At 38.1% G+C, this 20,078-nt stretch overlaps 5 protein-coding genes across 9 annotated transcripts; 1 reads left to right on the forward strand and 4 right to left on the reverse strand.

Annotated features, from left to right (window-relative positions):
* Nucleotides 1–241: 241 nt before the first annotated feature.
* Nucleotides 242–1,674, reverse strand: LOC111806941 (GDP-mannose 4,6 dehydratase 1). Its single transcript, XM_023692488.2, has one exon. It carries the CDS (start codon nt 1,602–1,604, stop codon nt 489–491), a length of 1,116 nt encoding a protein of 371 aa, XP_023548256.2. The 5' UTR covers nt 1,605–1,674; the 3' UTR covers nt 242–488.
* A 1,010-nt stretch (nt 1,675–2,684) lies between these two features.
* Nucleotides 2,685–4,964, reverse strand: LOC111780557 (peptidyl-prolyl cis-trans isomerase Pin1). Its single transcript, XM_023660988.2, has 2 exons — nt 4,541–4,964; nt 2,685–3,069 (listed from the first exon to the last, which is right to left on the reverse strand). Exons 1-2 carry the CDS (start codon nt 4,782–4,784, stop codon nt 2,945–2,947), a joined length of 369 nt encoding a protein of 122 aa, XP_023516756.1. The 5' UTR covers nt 4,785–4,964; the 3' UTR covers nt 2,685–2,944.
* Nucleotides 4,965–6,419: 1,455 nt separating this feature from the next.
* Nucleotides 6,420–9,489, forward strand: LOC111805033 (tubby-like F-box protein 5). Of its 3 annotated transcripts, XR_002816600.2 has the most exons (7): nt 6,420–6,744; nt 7,297–7,711; nt 7,798–7,885; nt 8,307–8,436; nt 8,512–9,271; nt 9,304–9,323; nt 9,407–9,489. XR_002816600.2 is itself a non-coding variant. In XM_023689898.2 (5 exons), exons 2-5 carry the CDS (start codon nt 7,355–7,357, stop codon nt 9,176–9,178), a joined length of 1,242 nt encoding a protein of 413 aa, XP_023545666.1. In that variant the 5' UTR covers nt 6,420–6,744; nt 7,297–7,354; the 3' UTR covers nt 9,179–9,489. The 3 variants fall into 3 exon arrangements, 1 of the variants encoding a protein (XP_023545666.1); XR_015411648.1 differs by having other exon boundaries at nt 9,304–9,489; XM_023689898.2 differs by having other exon boundaries at nt 8,512–9,489.
* A 1,524-nt stretch (nt 9,490–11,013) lies between these two features.
* LOC111787968 (uncharacterized) lies at nt 11,014–13,979 on the reverse strand. Its single transcript, XM_023668088.2, has 6 exons — nt 13,837–13,979; nt 13,278–13,326; nt 13,145–13,163; nt 11,694–11,771; nt 11,494–11,598; nt 11,014–11,403 (listed from the first exon to the last, which is right to left on the reverse strand). The coding sequence occupies exons 2-6, from the start codon at nt 13,280–13,282 to the stop codon at nt 11,287–11,289; spliced, it is 324 nt and encodes a 107-aa protein (XP_023523856.1). The 5' UTR covers nt 13,283–13,326; nt 13,837–13,979; the 3' UTR covers nt 11,014–11,286.
* A 407-nt stretch (nt 13,980–14,386) lies between these two features.
* On the reverse strand, nt 14,387–19,493 carry LOC111795183 (U-box domain-containing protein 5). 3 transcript variants are annotated; one of them, XM_023677470.2, is made up of 6 exons: nt 18,972–19,493; nt 18,195–18,269; nt 17,886–18,071; nt 17,672–17,779; nt 15,866–16,980; nt 14,387–15,732 (listed from the first exon to the last, which is right to left on the reverse strand). In XM_023677470.2, the coding sequence occupies exons 2-6, from the start codon at nt 18,249–18,251 to the stop codon at nt 14,694–14,696; spliced, it is 2,505 nt and encodes an 834-aa protein (XP_023533238.2). In that variant the 5' UTR covers nt 18,252–18,269; nt 18,972–19,493; the 3' UTR covers nt 14,387–14,693. The 3 variants fall into 3 exon arrangements, with proteins under 3 accessions (XP_023533238.2, XP_086984909.1, XP_086984906.1); XM_087128783.1 differs by having other exon boundaries at nt 18,467–19,493; XM_087128780.1 differs by having other exon boundaries at nt 18,378–19,493.
* Nucleotides 19,494–20,078: the final 585 nt, after the last annotated feature.

Genomic DNA, 20,078 nt, shown 5'->3' on the forward strand with positions numbered 1-20,078 from the left:
GAGCGTTTGCCCTTTACTCGTTCAGATCCATCTTCCAGAACCTGAACACACCATGTGACCCATTTCATTGAAGCATATTGATTGAAGATGCCATTGTCGGTGCTTCAAAAACCTCTGATAGGCCTGAATTTTGAAGTTTTTTAATGTGAGTTTCAGTTATATTATACATGAGAATGTCCGAAACTCCACTTTTTAAAAAGGAAAATGCAATTAGGAATTCAAGATTCAAAAGGTGCACCCAGAAGAAAACATAGCTAGTGAAGTGTGTTCATTAATAATATTTTTGGTAAACAAATGTTGAGTTTAGAACAATAACTGATCGTGAAAGAACATGAAATAGCATAAATAACACAAAAGAAAACAGATTTTGAATTCTGCAAATCAAACGAAACTATATTTCTCTATTCGAGAAGGATTGGGATTTGAAGCACATTGCGATCGGGAAAATTGTAGCATACAGTAGTTGGGGTCGGCTCTATCTGATCTGATCAAGGTTGCTGCTGCGCATCCATGTAGCCAGCATCGACCAAAACCTTCTCTCGCTTGGCCATTTCAACGTCTTCATCCACCATCATCTTCACCAGCTTCTCAAATCCGACCTTTGGTTTCCATCCCAACACCTTCTTTGCCTTGCTTGCATCCCCTTTCAGATTGTCGACCTCCGTCGGCCGGAAGTATCTCTTGTCGATCACTACATGGTCCTTCCAATTCAATCCGACGTACCCAAATGCCACCTCCAAGAACTCCTCCACCGTGTGTGATTCCTCCGTCGCAACCACATAATCGTCGGGTTGGTCTTGCTGCAGCATCATCCACATGGCTTCCACGTAATCCCCTGCAAAACCCCAATCCCTTGAAGCCTGCAGATTCCCTAGGAACAACTTGCTCTGAAGCCCAATCTTGATGCGCCCAACAGCTCGTGTGATCTTTCTCGTCACAAAATTCTCTCCCCTCCGCGGCGATTCGTGGTTGAATAGTATCCCATTGCAAGCGAAGATCCCGTACGCCTCACGGTAATTCACCGTATACCAATGCGCAGCGCATTTCGCTGCGGCGTAAGGAGATCGAGGATGAAATGGAGTCGTCTCCAACTGAGGCGGCGGCGTGGACCCGAACATTTCAGACGATCCCGCTTGATAGTATCGAATGTGACTCCGGCCAGTGGCAGCTATATGAGATCGAACCGCCTCAAGCAAACGGAGGGCACCAGTGGCGACAACGTCAGCGGTATAATCCGGAATTTCAAAAGAAACAGCAACGTGCGATTGAGCAGCGAGGTTATAGACCTCATCGGGAAGGATAGTATCGAGCCATCGGCGAAGAGAGGAGGCGTCAGTGAGGTCAGCGTAGTGAAGCTTCATTCGCGCCTTGTGAACATTGTGAGGATCGATATAGATGTGGTTGATTCTCTGAGTATTAAAGTTGGAAGATCGCCGGATCAATCCATGGACTTCGTAGCCCTTGTCGAGAAGGAACTCAGTCAGATAGGAACCATCCTGGCCAGTAATGCCGGTAATTAAGGCCGTCCGGTGCTTCTCCGTCGGGGCAGTGCCCTCGACATTGGTATTGGAGGCGGATCTGGTACCGTCGGCGATGGATGCCATTGCGAATCAATCCGATTAGTCGGATCTGAGAGTGAAAGAAAAAAAGAAAAGAGGAATGCGAGAGAAGGAGGGGGGGGGGGGGGGGGGGGGGGGGGAAGGGGGAGCTCGCCTCTAATGGCCGTGTTGGAGAAGGGTTTGAATCTTGTCTCGGCGAGTTGCACGCGTTTCTTGCTTTACACAGCTGGGTTAGCCAATCAAAATGTGCCACCTCATCGTCTATGTTAGGGCATGTAATGTAAAATGGGAAATTCAAGTATAATTGACCATATTGCACTGAGATTGAAATTTTTCTTTGACGGTGTAATTGGATTCGATACGGTTCATCTGGATATCCGTTGTCAAAATGGTCTAATATCAAGATTGAGAATCATGACAATATCTTGTCAAGATAATTAATATTCGTAATTTGGTATCGAGATGAGAGAAATCAAAAACATATTCCAAATCTGAGATAGAGAAATTGTCATATCGGTCTCAAAATTTGAGTTCACCGATCGAAGAGTATCAATCAAAAGATATAAGAATTAGTACACGTCAATTATCATATTACACTAACTAAGTCATAACTTTTGAGTCAATCATCAAACACCAAACTAAAAATAAAATTTTTTTAAAATTTAAAAAGTAAATACACACGATTACAGTTGGGAATCAAAGTTCTACATTAGCTCAAAAAAGAAAAGAAAAGCATGAAAACATGTCTTCGTGAAATGACTAAATTCTATATTGACTTTTTTAGTGATTTTATGAAGACATGGAAAATAATGATAAATACATATGTTCTTGACATGCAACTAAACACAAAAGATATAAAAAATTCAAATTATGTCTACTTCTCAAAACTTCCTGTACATTTTAAAAGCTCAAGAACCATAAGACGCTAACTTCACATTTGGTCACAAAATCTGCTTGGCCCCAAATAAAAACTTGGTTTTTTAAAACCTAAAACTTAATAAACCATGAAAAAGTAATAAAAAGAAAGTTTCCAAAAGAAAAACGTTTCAGAAAAATTCCCATTTCCTACCCAATAATCCTAGGAGGTTGAGCAGACAAATGAGGCGTAATAAAAGACGCAAACAATTCAAATCACAACCACTTGAACGCAAATATCTGTCACGTTTACAGAGCCAAAAATTCAATGGCATAAAAGCATCGAACTTCAAGAAAATTCTTAGGTCACTGAAACAGAGTAGCTATAGCCAAATCACAACATGAATTGTCCTGTACTATCAAGAGCATAGCAACAAATTCGTGTCGCCTGTAGTAGAACCAAATCCTTCTCGAATAACTTTAGCCAAATAGATTAAATGCTTCATCAATAAGGAGATTTATGAGAGAATTTAAGCAGTCCGCTTGATGATGTGAACTCCACTGTCAGTGTCCACAATGTCGCTTACCTCTCCAACCTTGAGGGCAAATGTTGCTTCTTCAAAAGGCTTCTGCATCTGGCCACGCCCAAAAGGACCTGCAATAACGTCAGTGTGTTGCTCATTTAGACGCATTCTACATTGTGCTAATCCACACAAATACAATTGCTAGAATAAAATATCAGCTTGCTTACGAACAAAACATCATAGCATATCCTTGTGATCCTAGAAAATGTCCGAATGTACCTGCTATTGAACTACCGAACACAATTACTCTCTGGGATTTTACCAATCGGGCTTGGAAGGAGAGTATACGACTACAAATTTCTAGCAAGACACAACCAGGGGTGGAGCAGAAAGAGGAGGGCTCGGTTCATTTTAGATTTAAAAAGTTGTATACAAAGTTTCAATTTACAATTTTTTCTCTCAAATTTTCTCTACTAAATGTTTAGAATTGGAAATTTATTTCATATGTATGAAAAGTGCAAGGCTAAGAGTTTGCCTCTCCCCATGAAAAATTATGGCTCCATCTACACTAACGAAGTATACATTTCAGTGGGGGAAAAGAGAACTGCAATCCTAGATAGAACCAATTTTACCAGAAAGGGTTGTTCAAATTTTGTTGTTTTAATTCTTTTGATGTGTGGGTCTGATTATACCAGATTATAGTGAAATATTACTAACAAGTAAAACTATTGCTACATCTCCACCTCTCCCTTTGATTTCCAAAGCTAAGTTCCTAGATCTCATGGAATTATTAAATCTAAAGTATTTACTGGAGCAAAAAAGTCTCCACACCAGCAGGTAGAAATTTCTTGATAGAGACACTTTCAAAGTGTTGACGTTCTCACTTTTTACCAATATATGAGAAAGGCTCTAAACGGATATTCAGATTGAATGGTTGATTTAACCATTTAGCTAAAATCAAGTACTGAGTAAGTAATCCTTTCATCGGTTTTCAAGTAAAATGGTCTACATAACTGGTTATATTCATCACGGTATCACACAACTTCATCGCAAAGTCCAAAAGTAATCACGACCTTGTGATAATTGTTTGAGCACTATCATTATAGTTTTTTCATAAAGTGAAATTCAACTTAGAAATTGAGGTATAACAAAGTTCCTCAATCATAGACCACAATTCAACAAATTATGTTTGGTATCCGAGAGCGGCAGGGAATAATCATCCACGATAGTATCCTGTACTATTTCAATTCAAACCAAAACAAGAAGAATTCCAAACCTTACACGAAGCAAATACGTAAATACAATAGACACACATCTCCAATTGAATCCAAGCGATTCATAGATATCCTGCCTGTAAATAAAATTCATTGAACTGAAACCTAAATCTAATATCTCGAACTAGCAGTACCGCAATCCAAACACCAAGATTTCTCACGGTTAAGTCTAGGGTTCCAGGTTCAATACATGATAAAGCGAATCCTATCTAATTCCAGACTGAAAACTACACAAATCCAACAAGAAATGGCAAGCAAAAAGAAACAATTACTCTACGTAATGGCCAAAAAAATCAAGATAATAGAGAAATGAGATCAGTATGCGGACCTAGATCGCCGCCACGCTTGGCAGAGCTGCAGTCAGAGATGCGAGAGGCAACGTCCTCAAACTTGGACTTGCCGGAAATGATGTCGTCTCGAATGACAGTAAGCTGAGAGACGGCGCTGTCGCGAGTGGTGTTCTTGATAATTCGGCCTTCCGGATCCTTCCACGAAGCAGGCCGTCGAGAACCTTGGTGCTTTATGAGTATGTGCGATGCCCTAACCTGACCTGCGGCCGCCGAAGAGGACATCTTGTTCTTCTTGCTGCTGCTACGCTTTTCCTTCGCAGATCGATCTGCAGAGGAGATCGAAGAAGCCGATTTCTTCCGCTTGCGATCGGAATCTATCTTGGCAGCCGGTGATAGAAACGGTGGCGCGGCCCTCGCTTTTTCCTTTCACTTAGATTGGTGCAGACAGTGGCGAACTCTTGGCAATGATGGGCACGAGAGAGTCGAGAATATATATATTATTAGATACTTCCAGAAAAGCGGAGAGGCTTTTCCACTGCGGTTCGTTACAGCTAGTGATCCAATCTCTACCGTCCGTTCCAATGCTTGGGAAATATCTAGCCCTCTCAGTAATTAATATTTATGAAATCTCCAAGAAAAAAATTATGATAGAGGCACACGTAATAAAAAGAAGAAGAAAGATTATTGTGTGTTAGGAAGGTCGTTGGTCGGTAGATCATGAGATCCCACATCCGTTGAAAAGGATAATAAAACATTCCTTACAACAGGTTGGAAACCTATCCTTAACCATTTTAAAATTATGAGACTCATACGATATATAACGAGCTAAAATGAACAATATCTACTACACTAAACTTGTTGAAAGGTTATGTGACACTCGAGTGAAAAGAAAATATATGAATGAACTAACATTACATTCGAATGAGAACGAAGGATATGATAATTGAAAAATGCTTAGAAGAATTAAGTTACTGCTTACATTAATAAGATGTACTTTTCTTCTCGAATATGATTCCATGCCAACATACTTGCTAAGCCTCGTGCCCACCGTAGTTCTCAGATTAGCAAATAGCGGTTCTCCGATATAGTTTGAACGGAGTTGGAGGCCTGTGAGGGGTCCCTTTGTATAAACAAAATTACTAATTTAAAGACCTACGAATCTTACAAACCTATAATCTTAGGATTTTAATAAGCAAATTTGTAATTTATTTAAGAAAACAAATTCTATAAAAACATTTCTGCTTAGTTTATTGTTTCCTAGGACGAGTCATCGAACGGCTGTGTAACCTCGATAACAAAAGATTGGGACTATAATTCAACGGTTGTGATTTGACGTTGAAATCTGGTGGATGTAGATAGGATGGATGCCAGCTAAGGAAGAAAAAAGAAATATTAATAAATTAAGAAGAAGATATGGGTAAATAATGTACTGACTCACACGGACACACGTGCCATTAAAGTGCGGCTTTTGGAGAAGTCTGAGCCTTAATTAATAACAACTTTCTCATTTTACAAATATGATAAATAATTTAGACATGGTTTTATTATTATTATTTATTTTTTTTTACTTAAAAACATTTATTTATAAATATGTAAAAAGAAAATAGTTTTTGATTGTTGTATAGATTTTTGAAGAAGCATGTTGAAGCCTTAAAAATCAATTAAGCAATTAATCAAAGCACACTCCAACCACCCAACTAAGGTTTCAAGTAACAAATAAAAATACAAAAAAAAAAAAACAATAGAAAATAAAATTTTATGGATAATGAAAAATACGTAATAAAAAGTTATAATTGAAATTTATTATTAAATATGAATAGAAAAAAAAAAGAGGAAGAATTGATCGAGAAATTGGCTGGATCCATTTAAGGTCGAGAAGGCTGGGCCATGTTTTCTGATTGAAGCTCTTAGCTTCTGGTGGTGGTGGTCAAGCACTCGTTTGCTTCGCTGTTCGAGTCTCACCCACTTCTTCATCTTCTTCTTTGCTCCAATTGTTCACTTCCCGATGGCGATGGTTGAGGTTTCTGTTATGACGTCGAGCACGGGATCTGGGATTTTGATGTAGCCGAATTTGTGATGTTTTTTTGACGATTTTTCATGCCTGGCCGTGTTTCTCCGAATCGATCTATGTTCTTCTTCTGATCTGGAGGTTCTTGCTTTCTCAACGAGTCTCTGCATCCTTTTTCAGGGGGCATTGTGGACGGGCTATTTTGTGTTCTCGATCTGCCTGATCTCTGAACAGGTTGGTTTCTCCTTCGAAATTTTTGGCAGCATTTTCGTATCGTTAGGTTTTTTATGGAGTCAATGATAGCTGGCGTGTGAGATTTCCGAATCTGTATTCTTTGGGGATTGAAAGATTCCCGGATCCCTACTTAGGTTTTGTGACCTAGCCTGGAATTCTTAGTCGACATCTACGAGACGTCCTGTTTTTGTCTGTAAATGGAGGAAAAAGTTCATTTGAAGGAGATAAGGATTTGTAAATTTTTCATTTTGGGGTTGCCAAGAGGAGATTGTGATCTGCCCTTGTCCATATCACATGCGCTATGACCAAATTAATGTTGAAATAGCCGTATCAATTTGTATCTATGGACCCTTTTAATTGGAGTAAGCGTCGATGTTGCAAGTTAAGTTCGTTGAATAAGCAGTATGAATGGCTGCACTAGTTAAATAAATAGTTGGAACGTTAGGCTATGAAAACACACATTTTGGGCTTTTTCCACTTTTTGAGACTGCCATCTATCCTTTTATTGTTTGCTTTGTCATTCAACTTTCTCCACTTATGTGTTCGAATCAGGTTGGTCGGTAGCAGATTTGATTTTGACAGAAAGGGTGCTTGCTTATGCTGGAAAAAGATGTCGCTTAAAAGTTTTGTTAGAGAGCTGCGAGAGATGAAAGATGGAATTGGGAGCATTTCAAAACGAGGAGAAGAAGGGAGCAGGCACTGGCGAAACCGAACAATGTCGCATATTGCACCGGATCAAGTACCTTCTTCATCGGAGTTAATTCAGCAAGGTCGATGGGCAAATCTGCCCCCAGAATTACTTTTAGACATCATCCGGAGAGTGGAACAGAGTGAAACTTCATGGCCTGCTCGATCTGTAGTTGTTTCTTGTGCTTCAGTTTGTAGGTCTTGGAGGGCCATTACAAAGGAGATTATCAGAACTCCCGAGCAATGTGGAAGGCTCACATTTCCAATCTCATTAAAGCAGGTATTGGGTTTTTATCCCTTTTCCCTTCTTTTTGGCTGAATCCCTTCCTATTCTGATTCTCTCTGATTTCCTTTTTACAATCAAAGCCTGGCCCTCGGGAGTCTCCATTTCAGTTCTTTATCAAAAGGGATAGAGCAACTTCGACCTACCTCCTGTACTTTGGCATGGTTCCCTGTAAGTCATGTTTTTAGTTTTTTCACTATTTAATATATTATCATTTGTGAATTTGAAGGAATAACCGCGTGACTTGTCCAACAGTTTCAAATAACCAAGATTATATGTAAAGATGGCAGGGTAGTTGCACTCATCATGCTTTTAGGAATCCATTTTTCATTATTGGCAATCCTATACGATTTTGGCCTGTTATTTCTTTATTTCCCTTGGCAATTTCCTCTTTAAACTGCTATAAATGGATGAAAGTGGGCTATTAGTTTGGATGAATTTTTGAACTATGTCCCTTGTTAATTTAGTCGTTAAGTCCTAGAAAGAAAGTCTCACTTGATGTACCACTTCTTGACTCAGTCGAAATAAGCTTATGTACAGTTATGGAATATAAATACTTGTTCTTGACTCATGATAAACATTGAATTGACAGCGGAGGTCAAAAAGGACAAATTGTTGTTAGCAGCCAAAAGGGTCAGAAGAGCAGCCGGTACTGACTTTATCATATCTTTGGCAGCTGATGATTTTTCTCGAGCGAGTAGTACCTATGTTGGTAAATTAAGGTGAGCCTTAATAGACTTTAGTTTTTTAATCTTCACACTCTTCTCATGATAATTTGCTTTATAAACATTTGTCAGGTCTAATTTCCTGGGTACAAAGTTCTCAATTTACGATAGCCAACCTCCTTGTGACCCTGCAGCTCAGCAAAATAGTCGATCAAGCCGTAGATTTCGCTCTAAGCAAGTCTCTCCTAGAGTACCTGCATTTAATTACTGTGTAGGTACAATTTCTTATGAACTTAACGTTCTTCGCACTAGAGGTCCTCGGAGGATGCAGTGCATCATGCAAACTATTCCAGTCTCTTCAATTCAGGAGGGAGGCACTGCCCCAACACCAACATCATTCACATACTCTATCGATGACCACCTTTCTACCATGTCGGATTCTATGAGAAAGGGTTCAGCCAAGGACTTCAGCCCAAAGACCCTATCAGAACCAGCAGTTCAAGATTTGGATGAATCCTTGGTGCTTAAAAACAAGGCGCCGAGATGGCACGAGCAGCTGCAGTGCTGGTGTCTAAATTTCAGGGGACGTGTGACCGTGGCATCTGTTAAGAACTTCCAACTCGTCGCAGCCGTCGATCAATCGCACAATGTTTCAGTGGAAGAGCAAGAGAAGGTAATTCTCCAGTTCGGAAAAATTGGAAAAGATAGCTTCACCATGGATTACCACTATCCGCTCTCTGCATTCCAAGCTTTTGCTATCTGCTTGAGCAGCTTCGACACGAAGCCAGCCTGCGAATGACATCCCATCGTGAATAGCAGTCATCATCAGAAGGTAAGATAAGGAAATGCTTGAGCTTGTTGGGAAGAAGTACACAAGCAGCATTATTGACAGCTGAGAAGATGGCTATGCGATTGATATTGTCACTGAGAGTTGTGAATCTGAGGTTTGACCTGTATTTGTATCATCTCCTTGGCTCTAATGCGCATATATTATCATAAATGTCAATCTGTTGTTTTATCTATGTAGATTTCTTCATGGGTACTTCCTCGCATGATGAGACATTCTGATTGGAAATGGTTTTAACTTTATTCCATGGTTGATTGGGCCTCTGTCCTTGTGTTCTGCTCTTGAATCGGGAGTCAAAGATGTGTGGGGTTGACTTCTACCCACTGTGGCGTTAGCTTAAGTCGGGTTGGTAAAGTTCTTCATTTTCAATTTGATAATAGGTAGAGTATGGAGATTCAAACTTAGTTTTAGTTTTTCGAGCGACAATGGCACTGAATGAAACTCTTCCAGAATGAAAATCAGGGGCTGAATTAGATAGATAGGTAGGAAAGTCCAACTAGAGCATTCAGACTGTGTAACTAAACTAACAATAAAAATAAACATATAATTAAGTGTTTTATTTTATTATTTAGTTAAAAACAAGGGGTAGCGACATCAATCACCCATCTTGAGAGGAAAATAGAGTTGTCCTAGTGCAAGTTAATAAATTTATTTTTGTAGCCAAACTTAATTTTGATTATGATGTGAATAAAGAAATTCCTTATAATTTATGCACACATTTCTCAACTATTGGAGAAACTTTGGTTAACGTTCATAACCAAATGATTATAATTTGTATGCATGACCAAGAGGTCAAGTTTAATGTGCTTGAAGCCATGAAGTTCCCGAGCGGATATAATATTCAAGTTCTAAATAATTTAGTTAAGATTAGCTGAGTCCGTAACGTTGGAGCAACATATCCAAACATGTTATAAAAGATGAGCTAGAGATCAATAGTTTTAAATACAAGCTAGAGTGTGTAATTTTAAAAGGGCTTTTGAATCCCTAGATTTGACTGAAAATAAATCCCTACTTCTATTAAAGAGCCTCCTAAATTGGAATTGAAATCTTTTTTCTACCCATGTAAAGTGCGTGCATAATAACTAAAGGGAATGTGTAAGAATTCAATAGATATAATCCAAAACACCGTGAAATTTGAATCTGAACTTGAGATTAAAAAAAATAAAATAATAAAATAATAAAAAAATAATAATAATAAAAAAAAAAACTAATACCCAATAGGCTTGAAGACCAAGAAGCTTACATAAAAACCACACACAGCAATCATTCTGGGTAAAAGAATTACTTCCACTATTAAGTAGCTAAAGTAAATTTATATACATAACTAACCAAACTGTTAACACTTCTAATTTGAACAAGCCGTTGCAAAGAGGATGGGAAGTACCAGGAAAATAGCCTTCCTTCTCGTCTACAGGGAGACGAGAAATTTCTTCAAAAGTATTTCTTGTTTATATGCATCAAGACTTCCAATCACTTCATAAATCAGTAACGAAATATGAAAATGTTCTAGAAGAGCGAAAAACAGCTAATGTACACACATGCATAAGCAACTATGATTGTCAAACCCTTCGATTTATAAACACAGAAAACTATTCACACGTCAATGGAAATTTGATTCCTTGGTGTGTACACATGAACAGAAGCAACAAGGACCAAGACTCGAGGAACAGCACATACCTACCTAGCCCAAAAGATCCTCATAGTTCTGAATGATAATATTACTTGCTGATCAGAACAAATAAATGTCCCATGTTGCAAAGACACTCCAAGTCTCTAATCAATAGACATGTTAAAAACAGATATAGCATTTCTACTAGATATTCTCTGATATCTAAACAGACACTTTCTAGAGTTGCAGTATCTGGGAAATGGTTTGCAGAAGAAGAAAAATTAAAATGAACTACAAACTGATAAGATAGCTCCAAACTTGGCAGAAGGTCAGGCTATCAACTGAAAGTTTGATGTTTATCACAGGAAGAACGACAAGAAATAAGATCGGCAGGCATATGGAGTCAACTCAAGGATTCAAACTTAACATATTATGAGATGGCGGACTATCCTTACTTGGGATTCCTAAGAACAATGATGACAGAGTCTCCTCTCAGAAACATCTTACTGATGAATCTGTCCTTGTTAATAGGTTGAGCCTTTTTCTTGCCCTTCCCAGTTTTTGGTACCTAGACATAGTAATTATACATGAGATACGTAACTCACAAGTCTACAATACAAAGCAAGGAAAAGAGTAAGCACACATCAAGAAAACAAACCTCAGTCCACATCTCTCTAACATTTTCCAGAACCATATTACAATGGCGATCGAAGGCCCTTACACGTCCCAAAAGCTTCTTATTGTTGCGACAATTTATGAGCACCTGTCGAGGGGGTCCAAAACATGAGGGTTTTTACCTAAACAGTTCACCTGCAAATTAAAAGGCACAACTCTTTAACACACACAAACAAAGCATACCTGTGTGTTATTTTTAACACTCATCATGAGAACTGAAAGTGGACCAGTGTTGAATTCCTCTTCTTCATTCTTGTTAGTCTGCAAAGGATTCGAAGTAAGTACTTCCTAATGACATTCTAGTAGCACTTCAGTAAAGTTTCAAGTAAAAAAATAAACAGAACAAAATTGAAGAAGTCCAAAGATCTGCAGTATAACCCCCCCCCCCCCCCCCCCCCCCCCCCCCAAAAGGAACAACTGGGAAGGGGGCCTGGAAAGATTTAAAAAAAGGTTCCTTGAAAGCAATATAGCCAATACACTTGTTTATAAATCAAAAGAAATGAGCTTCATGAAAATGTCGTAGTTATCACTTTTTAAAAAATTATAAATATAGCCATTTTATAAATAGCTTACGAAAGAGTAACTTGGTAACAATCATCAAATGGGAAGGGAAAAATATCACAATAATCAACCATAGAAACAATGTTGAAAGAAAAAAAGGCACTGAATCTAAAGATCATCAGTTTTACTCCAAAAGGTATAAAACACGTCTTAAAAAATCATACAGTTTCTTGCCAGCCAAACTATAGCACCCAAAAGATAGCAGAAATTTCACATTTTACAGAAATAAGTATATTTTTAAAAAAGAAGTAAAAATAAAACGCCATTTTAAAGACCAACTACCAAGGAATTTCCAACATAGTAAGTAAAAAATAAAAACCCGTTTTGAAGACCAACTGTCAAGGAATTTCTCTACTAGAGAAATTCAAGATATTGTACACTAAACCAAAACTAAAGCGCATCAGCAAACTCGGGATGGATAAATAAATGACTCAAGAATACAACATTATTCACATAATACCAAGGGGCATAGAAAATGAGATCTTTTCCTTTTTTTTTAAGTTATTACAAATATCCAACCTTCCTAGTCTAAACAACAAAAGCCATGTGAACTTTTCACAGGGTTTCTGACATAGATAACTAAAAATCATAACTTCCAAACATCAATTATATATCAAGTTTTCAAGCATCAAACTCCCAATATATCAAAATATCATTCAATCAGCAGAATTTAGTAAAATTAAAAATTGACATAAAGCTGACCTTTAACTAAAGACAAAAAAAATACGATGCTAAAATGTTATCCAATTTTAATAAATTTAAAGAGAGTTCAATAGTTGCCTCACGGGGATTAGCAGAGGTAAGAACTAGCTGGTCTACAGGATCATGATTATTAGAAAGAGAAATCATAATTTTTCAGTACAAAGGATAAAATTTTCATCCAACTCAAAAGAGTTGTGTCAATGAAAAGGAACAGGAGCCGAAGATATTATACAATGAAAGGCTTTTATAACGACTCAAGAGTAAGACATGATTCAAACATACTTGCGCATAAGAAAAAGGTCGAACCATTTGGCAACATGTATTGGATAAAAGTACTGAAAGCGAAAGCACAAAAGACTGAAGAAACTTACATCTTCCTCCATTGGTCGGCTGAAATTGAAGACAAAAGAGGGAGGATATGAAAGGCATTAGTATGTTAGAATTAACAAATAGAAGACTGAGATGTCGCATAAACAAATATGCAAATACCAAAGAACAAAATACCTCATCTTGTAACTTGAGGTAGATCTTCTCCAATGTCCTTGGAGTGAGTCTGAAAACACAGGAAAACATATGACCATAAGCACATACAACCGTATCAGCATAATCTCATACAACAGAATGTGCCTAAAGTTGCCCTAAAGAACATCATGTTCCAGAGAAACTATAGTCGAGGCTTAAATTGTTCGAGAAAACACAGAATGAGAATATTAACCCTTCACTCAAGGTCTCCAGTGATTGTAGAGCATTGATAAACTCAGGAAATGAAAATTTGAACTATTTTCATCCTAAGAGGCAAACAAGATATTACATGTACTCATCATAAAACATTCAAGTAATAATACCTCAGTCAGATGCAATAGTTTAAGAACACACTACTAGGGAAACTGCACGAAAAAAACAACAGGAAGGACGAAACAATGCAACTAAAAGAAAAGAGAAAGAAAGACTAATTATAAAACCAAAACTGAGAGTGAGATTGAGAGATGAGAACAGAGGGAGGAGAGAAATGGAAAGAGAGAGAAGAATTAATCAGAGAGAGAAAGAGAGAGAGAGAGCTGACCAGAGCCGGAGAAGACCAAAGGAGAAGGCGAGGGCGAGGTCGGCGGCGAAGTGGCGATGAATAACGAAGAAGATCGGAGAAGGAGGGGGAGAGGGCGAGGGCGCGGTTTTGTGCATAATATTCTCGGCAAAAATTAGCGCCTAAATTTCTAAAAATATTATTGAATTTTTTAAAAGAATCCATAAACTTTTTAACAAGAATTTAAAAAAGAATATTACTCTTATTTGTTAATAGCAAGTTTCAAAAGTATTTTATACCCTTGATGTTTAAAAAAAAAACAATTTTTCTAGAAAGCCTCGTATTAATAGAGATGTATTCATTTAGTTATAAACTCATAATTATTCCCTAAATTAACCCATGTGGGATTTACACTCAACGCCCCAAACTTCAAATAAACTTCTAAGTTGATTTCAGTTAAGTTTTTATTGATATAATTACATGTCCCACGTGTATTGAAGAAGGGTTTTAACAACTTTCAAATATAACACAACAAGGTATAAATTAATAGACTTATAGAAGTTCAGAATTTTAATCGGAGACAACCGAAAACTGTACAAAGAATATTTACACTAAAATTAAACACAACAAAGCCTTGGCCTAAACCAAGTGGCATTATCAGTAAACTTCAATACACTGCCAAAGAATAAGCGGCTAAAAGCTACTTGCTGCAAACAAGTATCTGAAGAGGACCCTAAAGAGGACAAAAAAATGTACAGACCTGATTGATTATAGACGACACTTGCAGATAAATATAATATCAACCCTTTACCAGAAAATTTGTTTGCATCATAGCTACTTGCACAGAATTCCAAATGCAGCTTTACACAGCCTCCTCGCCAAGCTAAAAAACACAACACTCACTCCTTCTTTAAGAGGCTGCGCTTTGGGAAGATCATTCCAAGAAATCCAGACATCTTGCTTGGCTTCCTTTGCTTAGAGCTGCAGGCAGGGTTGTTCGAGAATGAAGGATCAGAAACATAAGATTCTTGCTCTTTGTTGTCCTGAACGTCTTTTGTAAGTCGATGCTTTTTGAAGATCATTCCAAGAAATCCAGGCTTATTGCTCGGCTTCCTTTGCTCGGAGTTGCAGGCAGGCTTGTTAGAGAATGAAGGATCAGAAACATAAGATTCTTGCTGCTCGTTATCCTGAACGTCTTTTGGACGTCGGTGCTTTGTGAAGATCATTCCAAGAAATCCTGGCTTCTTGCTCACCTTCCTTTGCTTGGAGTGGCAGGCAGGCTTGTTAGAAGATGAAGTATCAGAAACATAAGATTCTTGCTGCTCGTTATCCTGAACGTCTTTAAGAAGTCGGTGCAATTCAAAGGCGCCTGCTTTTCCTTTCTCACTCCCATTGTTGGAGATCTTCCAAAGAAGTGGGAAAACACCTTCTGCCATTACTAACTCACAATACTCAACTCGTTGAGAGCATAGCGAAAGGAGAATAGTGATTGCGTGCTCCTGGTTTTCGAGCTTGCCCATTTCAAGACGTTGAACAATGGAGGCAATGCAGCCATTAGTTTCAACAATATAAATCTTTCCTTCTTCAGTGTGGCACAAATTTTGCAGAATAAACATACATTTCCCTGAGAGATCATCCTCATCATTTAGCAAGGAAACTAGTTTTGGGATGCACCCCAATGATACGATGTCGGAGCAGATGTGGCTGTTTGAGGACAAGTTAGCAAAAGTTTTGACAGCAAATTCTTGCAAGGCTTTGATCTCTGAGTCGAGGTACTCAACCATTGAAGCGAGAACACCGGACGTGACGAACTTAGAACCGCATTTATAGTGGCCAGATAATGCTTCTAAAATGGCAAGAACTTCATCAGTCACTTCTGAATTGAGTAAACTAGCCAATGTTGTCAGAATCTTCTCAGGAACACTCAGGCTGTTCGACCTGCAATAAGGGCAACGATCGAGCACGATTCCATAAAAGATGCGAAATTCAGATAGGATGAAATGTATGAGCTTCAAACTGAAGAACATGACTGATAGATACATCAATATAACAAAATAAGAGCATAAAGTACCTGCTTTTTCTCACAAGTGAAAGAAACAGCTCAGATCCATTTTTCTGAGCTTCAGAATCCTGAAGATCAAATGCATCCTTCATAAACAAGGCAAGTTGATCCATGACAGTTTCAGATAAGATTGGACCAAATCTGTTTTTGTTAATGACATTGTTCATATCTTTAATAACCTTGCTTTTTGATTCCCACGAAAGCTCACTCATGGTAGAAGGAAACTCCAAGTCTGTTTCCTCAGCATTTGAATCAGATTGAAACCTACCCAGATCATCACCTTTACTCTGCCTAGACTTGATACCCAATTCATTGAGCCTCAATGAATCTGGACAATAACTATTATGAAGACCACCAAACGAGATATCGCTGAAGTCGATGGGTAGATGTATATCGTTCATCGAACTTCCAAAGCTAGCAATGGAATTCTCCCAAACCTCGGGGCATTCTGGTTCCACACTTGGGTCGGGAATTGTGACTCTAAACTTTATGCACCATTTATGAATTAATTTCTTCATATCAACATTAGGAGTCATTGAAAAACTGGTCAGTTTCATTTTGGTTAGTGGGCATGTATCATGACCCTCCTTAAACCATTTTTCAATCCATACCTTCTCATATGTCACTTTGGATTCAATTACGACAGGATCATACATCAATCTCAATGATATGGGGCACTTGAATTCCTCAGGGGGAATGGCTCTATTGAGTATCATATCAGCTTGGGGAGTATCATTCCCTTGTCTCACATTACCCTCCATTTCCCCATATTGATTGCTACTAGAGATATCCGCTCGGGCTTCCGAGATTTCTTGCAGTATCAGCTTCCCATACTTCTTCAAACGATAGAAAAGGTATGTCAAAATCTTCCTTTTCCGGGGATTACCATGACCAACATCATCTAATAGTTTTCTGATTGATCGTCTCTCGAACAACATTTCCTTATAGGATAAAATATTAAGCCTCAAAGCAGCAATTTTCAGAGCCTTGATTTCAGAAATTTCAGGAGCATCTGGAGACGATGCACCGAGCTTCAACAACTGTTGCATAGCCTTCCAAACCTCTTCTTCAGATGAGTCAAGGATGAATTTTGCAACCTTAAGATCATCTGCTATTTGAGAGATCTGGAAACAATGATTCCATTGTCATCCGATTACCAGGTGAAGTTATGGGGAAAAAAAATTGTATAGAGAGAATAAACAACAGCAACTAGAAGAACAAAAATAAATTGTAACAGCCCAAGCCCACCGCTAGCAAACATTGTCTGCTTTGACCCGTTACGTATCATCGTCAGACTCATGATTTCAAGACACATTTGCTAGGGAGATGTTTCCACACCCTCGTAAGGAATGCTTCGTTCCCCTCTTCAACCGATGTGGGATCTCACAATTCATCCTCCTTGGGGGCCAGCGTCCCCGCTAGCACACTACCCAGTGTCAGGTTCTGATATCATTTGTATCAGCCCAACCCACTATTAGTAAATATTGTCCACTTTTGCCCGTTACGTATCGTCGTCAGCCTCACGGTTAACGCGTCTACTAAGGAGAGGTTTTCACACCCTTATAAATAATACTTCATTCTTCTCTCCGACCGATATGGGATCTAATCAATTTTGTTCTTTCTGTATGCTACTATAAAAGAAATGCATGGATGAATACGGCTAATAATACTAGTCGAGGTCTTCAGCTCGCATATTCATGCACCAAGAGATCATAATTTGGTAAATGATAATGGTAAACTATAAGGCTTTCTTTCTTTTTCTTCACAAAGTAGGGTATAAGAATAAAAGAAACGACGATATTGAATTCGACAAACCTTCCGAGCCAATGCCACAGGAACCATGTATTTAATTTTACGCAAATTGTGCTCCAACAAACTCTTCACTCTATGACATCTAGAGATAATCCTATCTCCAGTTAATGCCTGAAAGAAATACGTTCATCGTCACTGATAATTAGCCACGGTCGTGACACGCTCACCAGATAAAGTTTAATCACAGACAAGTCTGTTTTTCAGAGGATATGCTCACCAGATAAAGTTTACTCGAGTTTCGACAATACTGAAGAACAAGCTCTGCTTTCTTCATTCCAATGTTTAAATTACACAGCGCCTCTCTTCCTTCCGGGCTTCCAGGACGAGCTGCTTCAATCTCTGGTAATATCTCTAAGACCCGGTCGACCAACTTCATTAACTCGGTGCACATTCTACAATGAACCTAAGTTCACAAATGGATTACAATTCTAAAACTTCCTAACAGAAACAAAATTTTAAGGAAAAAAATCCAAATTCTAAGTTCTTTCTGCTTCATGGAATTTCCATACAAAAAGTGCAATGATACCTTAAAGGAATATATATTTGAAACTGCCTCCACGTTTTTGGTACTATCAGTTCCCATTCATAAGATTCTACAAACCTTGACAAAAGTTACAACAAAGGTTAGTAACCAACATTACCAACCCATAATAGATTTAGCTTCAAACATAATATAAGTTCTAAAGATAGTCTATCAGAATTGGCATACAAATACGCTAAACAAATAGTTTCTCAGAGTTCTGATATGTAACCGCCCAAGCTCATCGCTAGCAGATATTGTCCGCTTTGGTCCGTTACCTATCGCCATTAGCCTCATAGTTTTAAAACGCGTCTACTAGGGAGAGGTTTCCACGCCCTTATAAGGAATGTTTCGTTCTCCTCTCCAGCCGATGTGGGATCTGATGGCATCTTCATGTAGAACAGTTTACTGGATCAGTGCATAATTTTCAACCAGGGCCACGGAAGGAAGAACTTGGACCAATTCAAACGGGGACAGGAAACACCAAAGCTACCCAGCTTCAGGAGGTTATATCAGTCCATGAAATTAATCCTCATTGACTTCAATAATGACACAGCACAATAAAATGAACAGTTCAAACAAAGGTTGTGATTCAAATTTTCAATGGTATATGATAGAGAGAGAGAGATAGAGGATACTCTGAGATGCAGAAATTAGAACCAAAATGGAAGAACCCCTTGCAGATTATGCAAGAAAGACTTCAGAATTTGTAATGAAAATTAAGAGAAACCAAAAAACTTAACCAAACATGTTGCAAAAAACGAGCAAAATAAGTCCTCTGACCCCAAGAATTCGTTTAAAATCACTCAGTATCGGACAGATTCCAAGCTGTTTGGCTTCATTCTAGCTTCAACACGAAAAAAGAAAGCCCCAAAGTGGAACAGCATCCATACCCACAAATCATCTCCCTTATTCAAACCCAGATTTCAGAAATTATTCATAACAAAATTGCACACAACCAAACCAATCGAACCAATATATCTTCTTCTTCTTGTTCTTCAACCCCTTCTAAAGCAGAGTATTAAAAAAAAGAAATAGAAAAAACAGAAGAAAACCCCCCTTTCTTCAGCGAATAGCAAAACGCGGCACCATGGCCTTCCACAGTCCACAGTCCGCCCTGATACCGCGAAGAAAACCAGAAAAAGGGTTCTCTCTGCTAATAAAGTGAGACAAGTGCGTGGAAAACCATTTGAAAGCAACCCCATAATTAATGATGACAATCAGACGAGACAAAATGAAGGCAAAACCCATTGCGGTGAAGTTCAGAAGAGGAGATTTCAAATGAATTCATGTGGCATACGAAATTCACAGAAGGAAATTGAGGTTCAAAAATTAGTAAAAAGAAATCTACTATTCAACTCAGTTTCATGGCGGGCTATCCATCATTGTCAATAGCTTGCAATGATCAGTTCATTTGCTAGACTGTGGACCAGAGTCAACTTTGTGGAATCAACGCCTCAATTAATATCTCTCGGAAAATATGCTTGTAACCTACAAAAATCTTAAGATTCCATTATTGAAAGTGAAAATAAATAATTTTTTTAACATTTATTGTAACAAACTTATAATCTAATTTGATTATTTCAATAATGCAACTTATTGTATGTGGGTTAATGGTTCATTCATTAAATTTTGCTTTAAAGCCTTGCATTCATTACACATAAATAGTATAATAGACTGTATTAATGTGAGATAAAGACCTTAGTAGTTGAGTTTCTTCTACAAATAATGGCGGCTACAACAAATCAAACCAACATATCCTATCATATTTAATCATTTTTATTATAAATTGAAAAACAGATATAACTTTTAGAAACTCAAATTTTAATATTATAATAAAGTTATTTGGATATTGATAGAGTCATTATTGCACTGACTAGCTACATGAAA

Source organism: Cucurbita pepo, chromosome 1, assembly GCF_057944985.1.
Source record: "Cucurbita pepo subsp. pepo isolate OVF chromosome 1, ASM5794498v1, whole genome shotgun sequence".
NCBI lineage: Eukaryota > Viridiplantae > Streptophyta > Magnoliopsida > Cucurbitales > Cucurbitaceae > Cucurbita > Cucurbita pepo.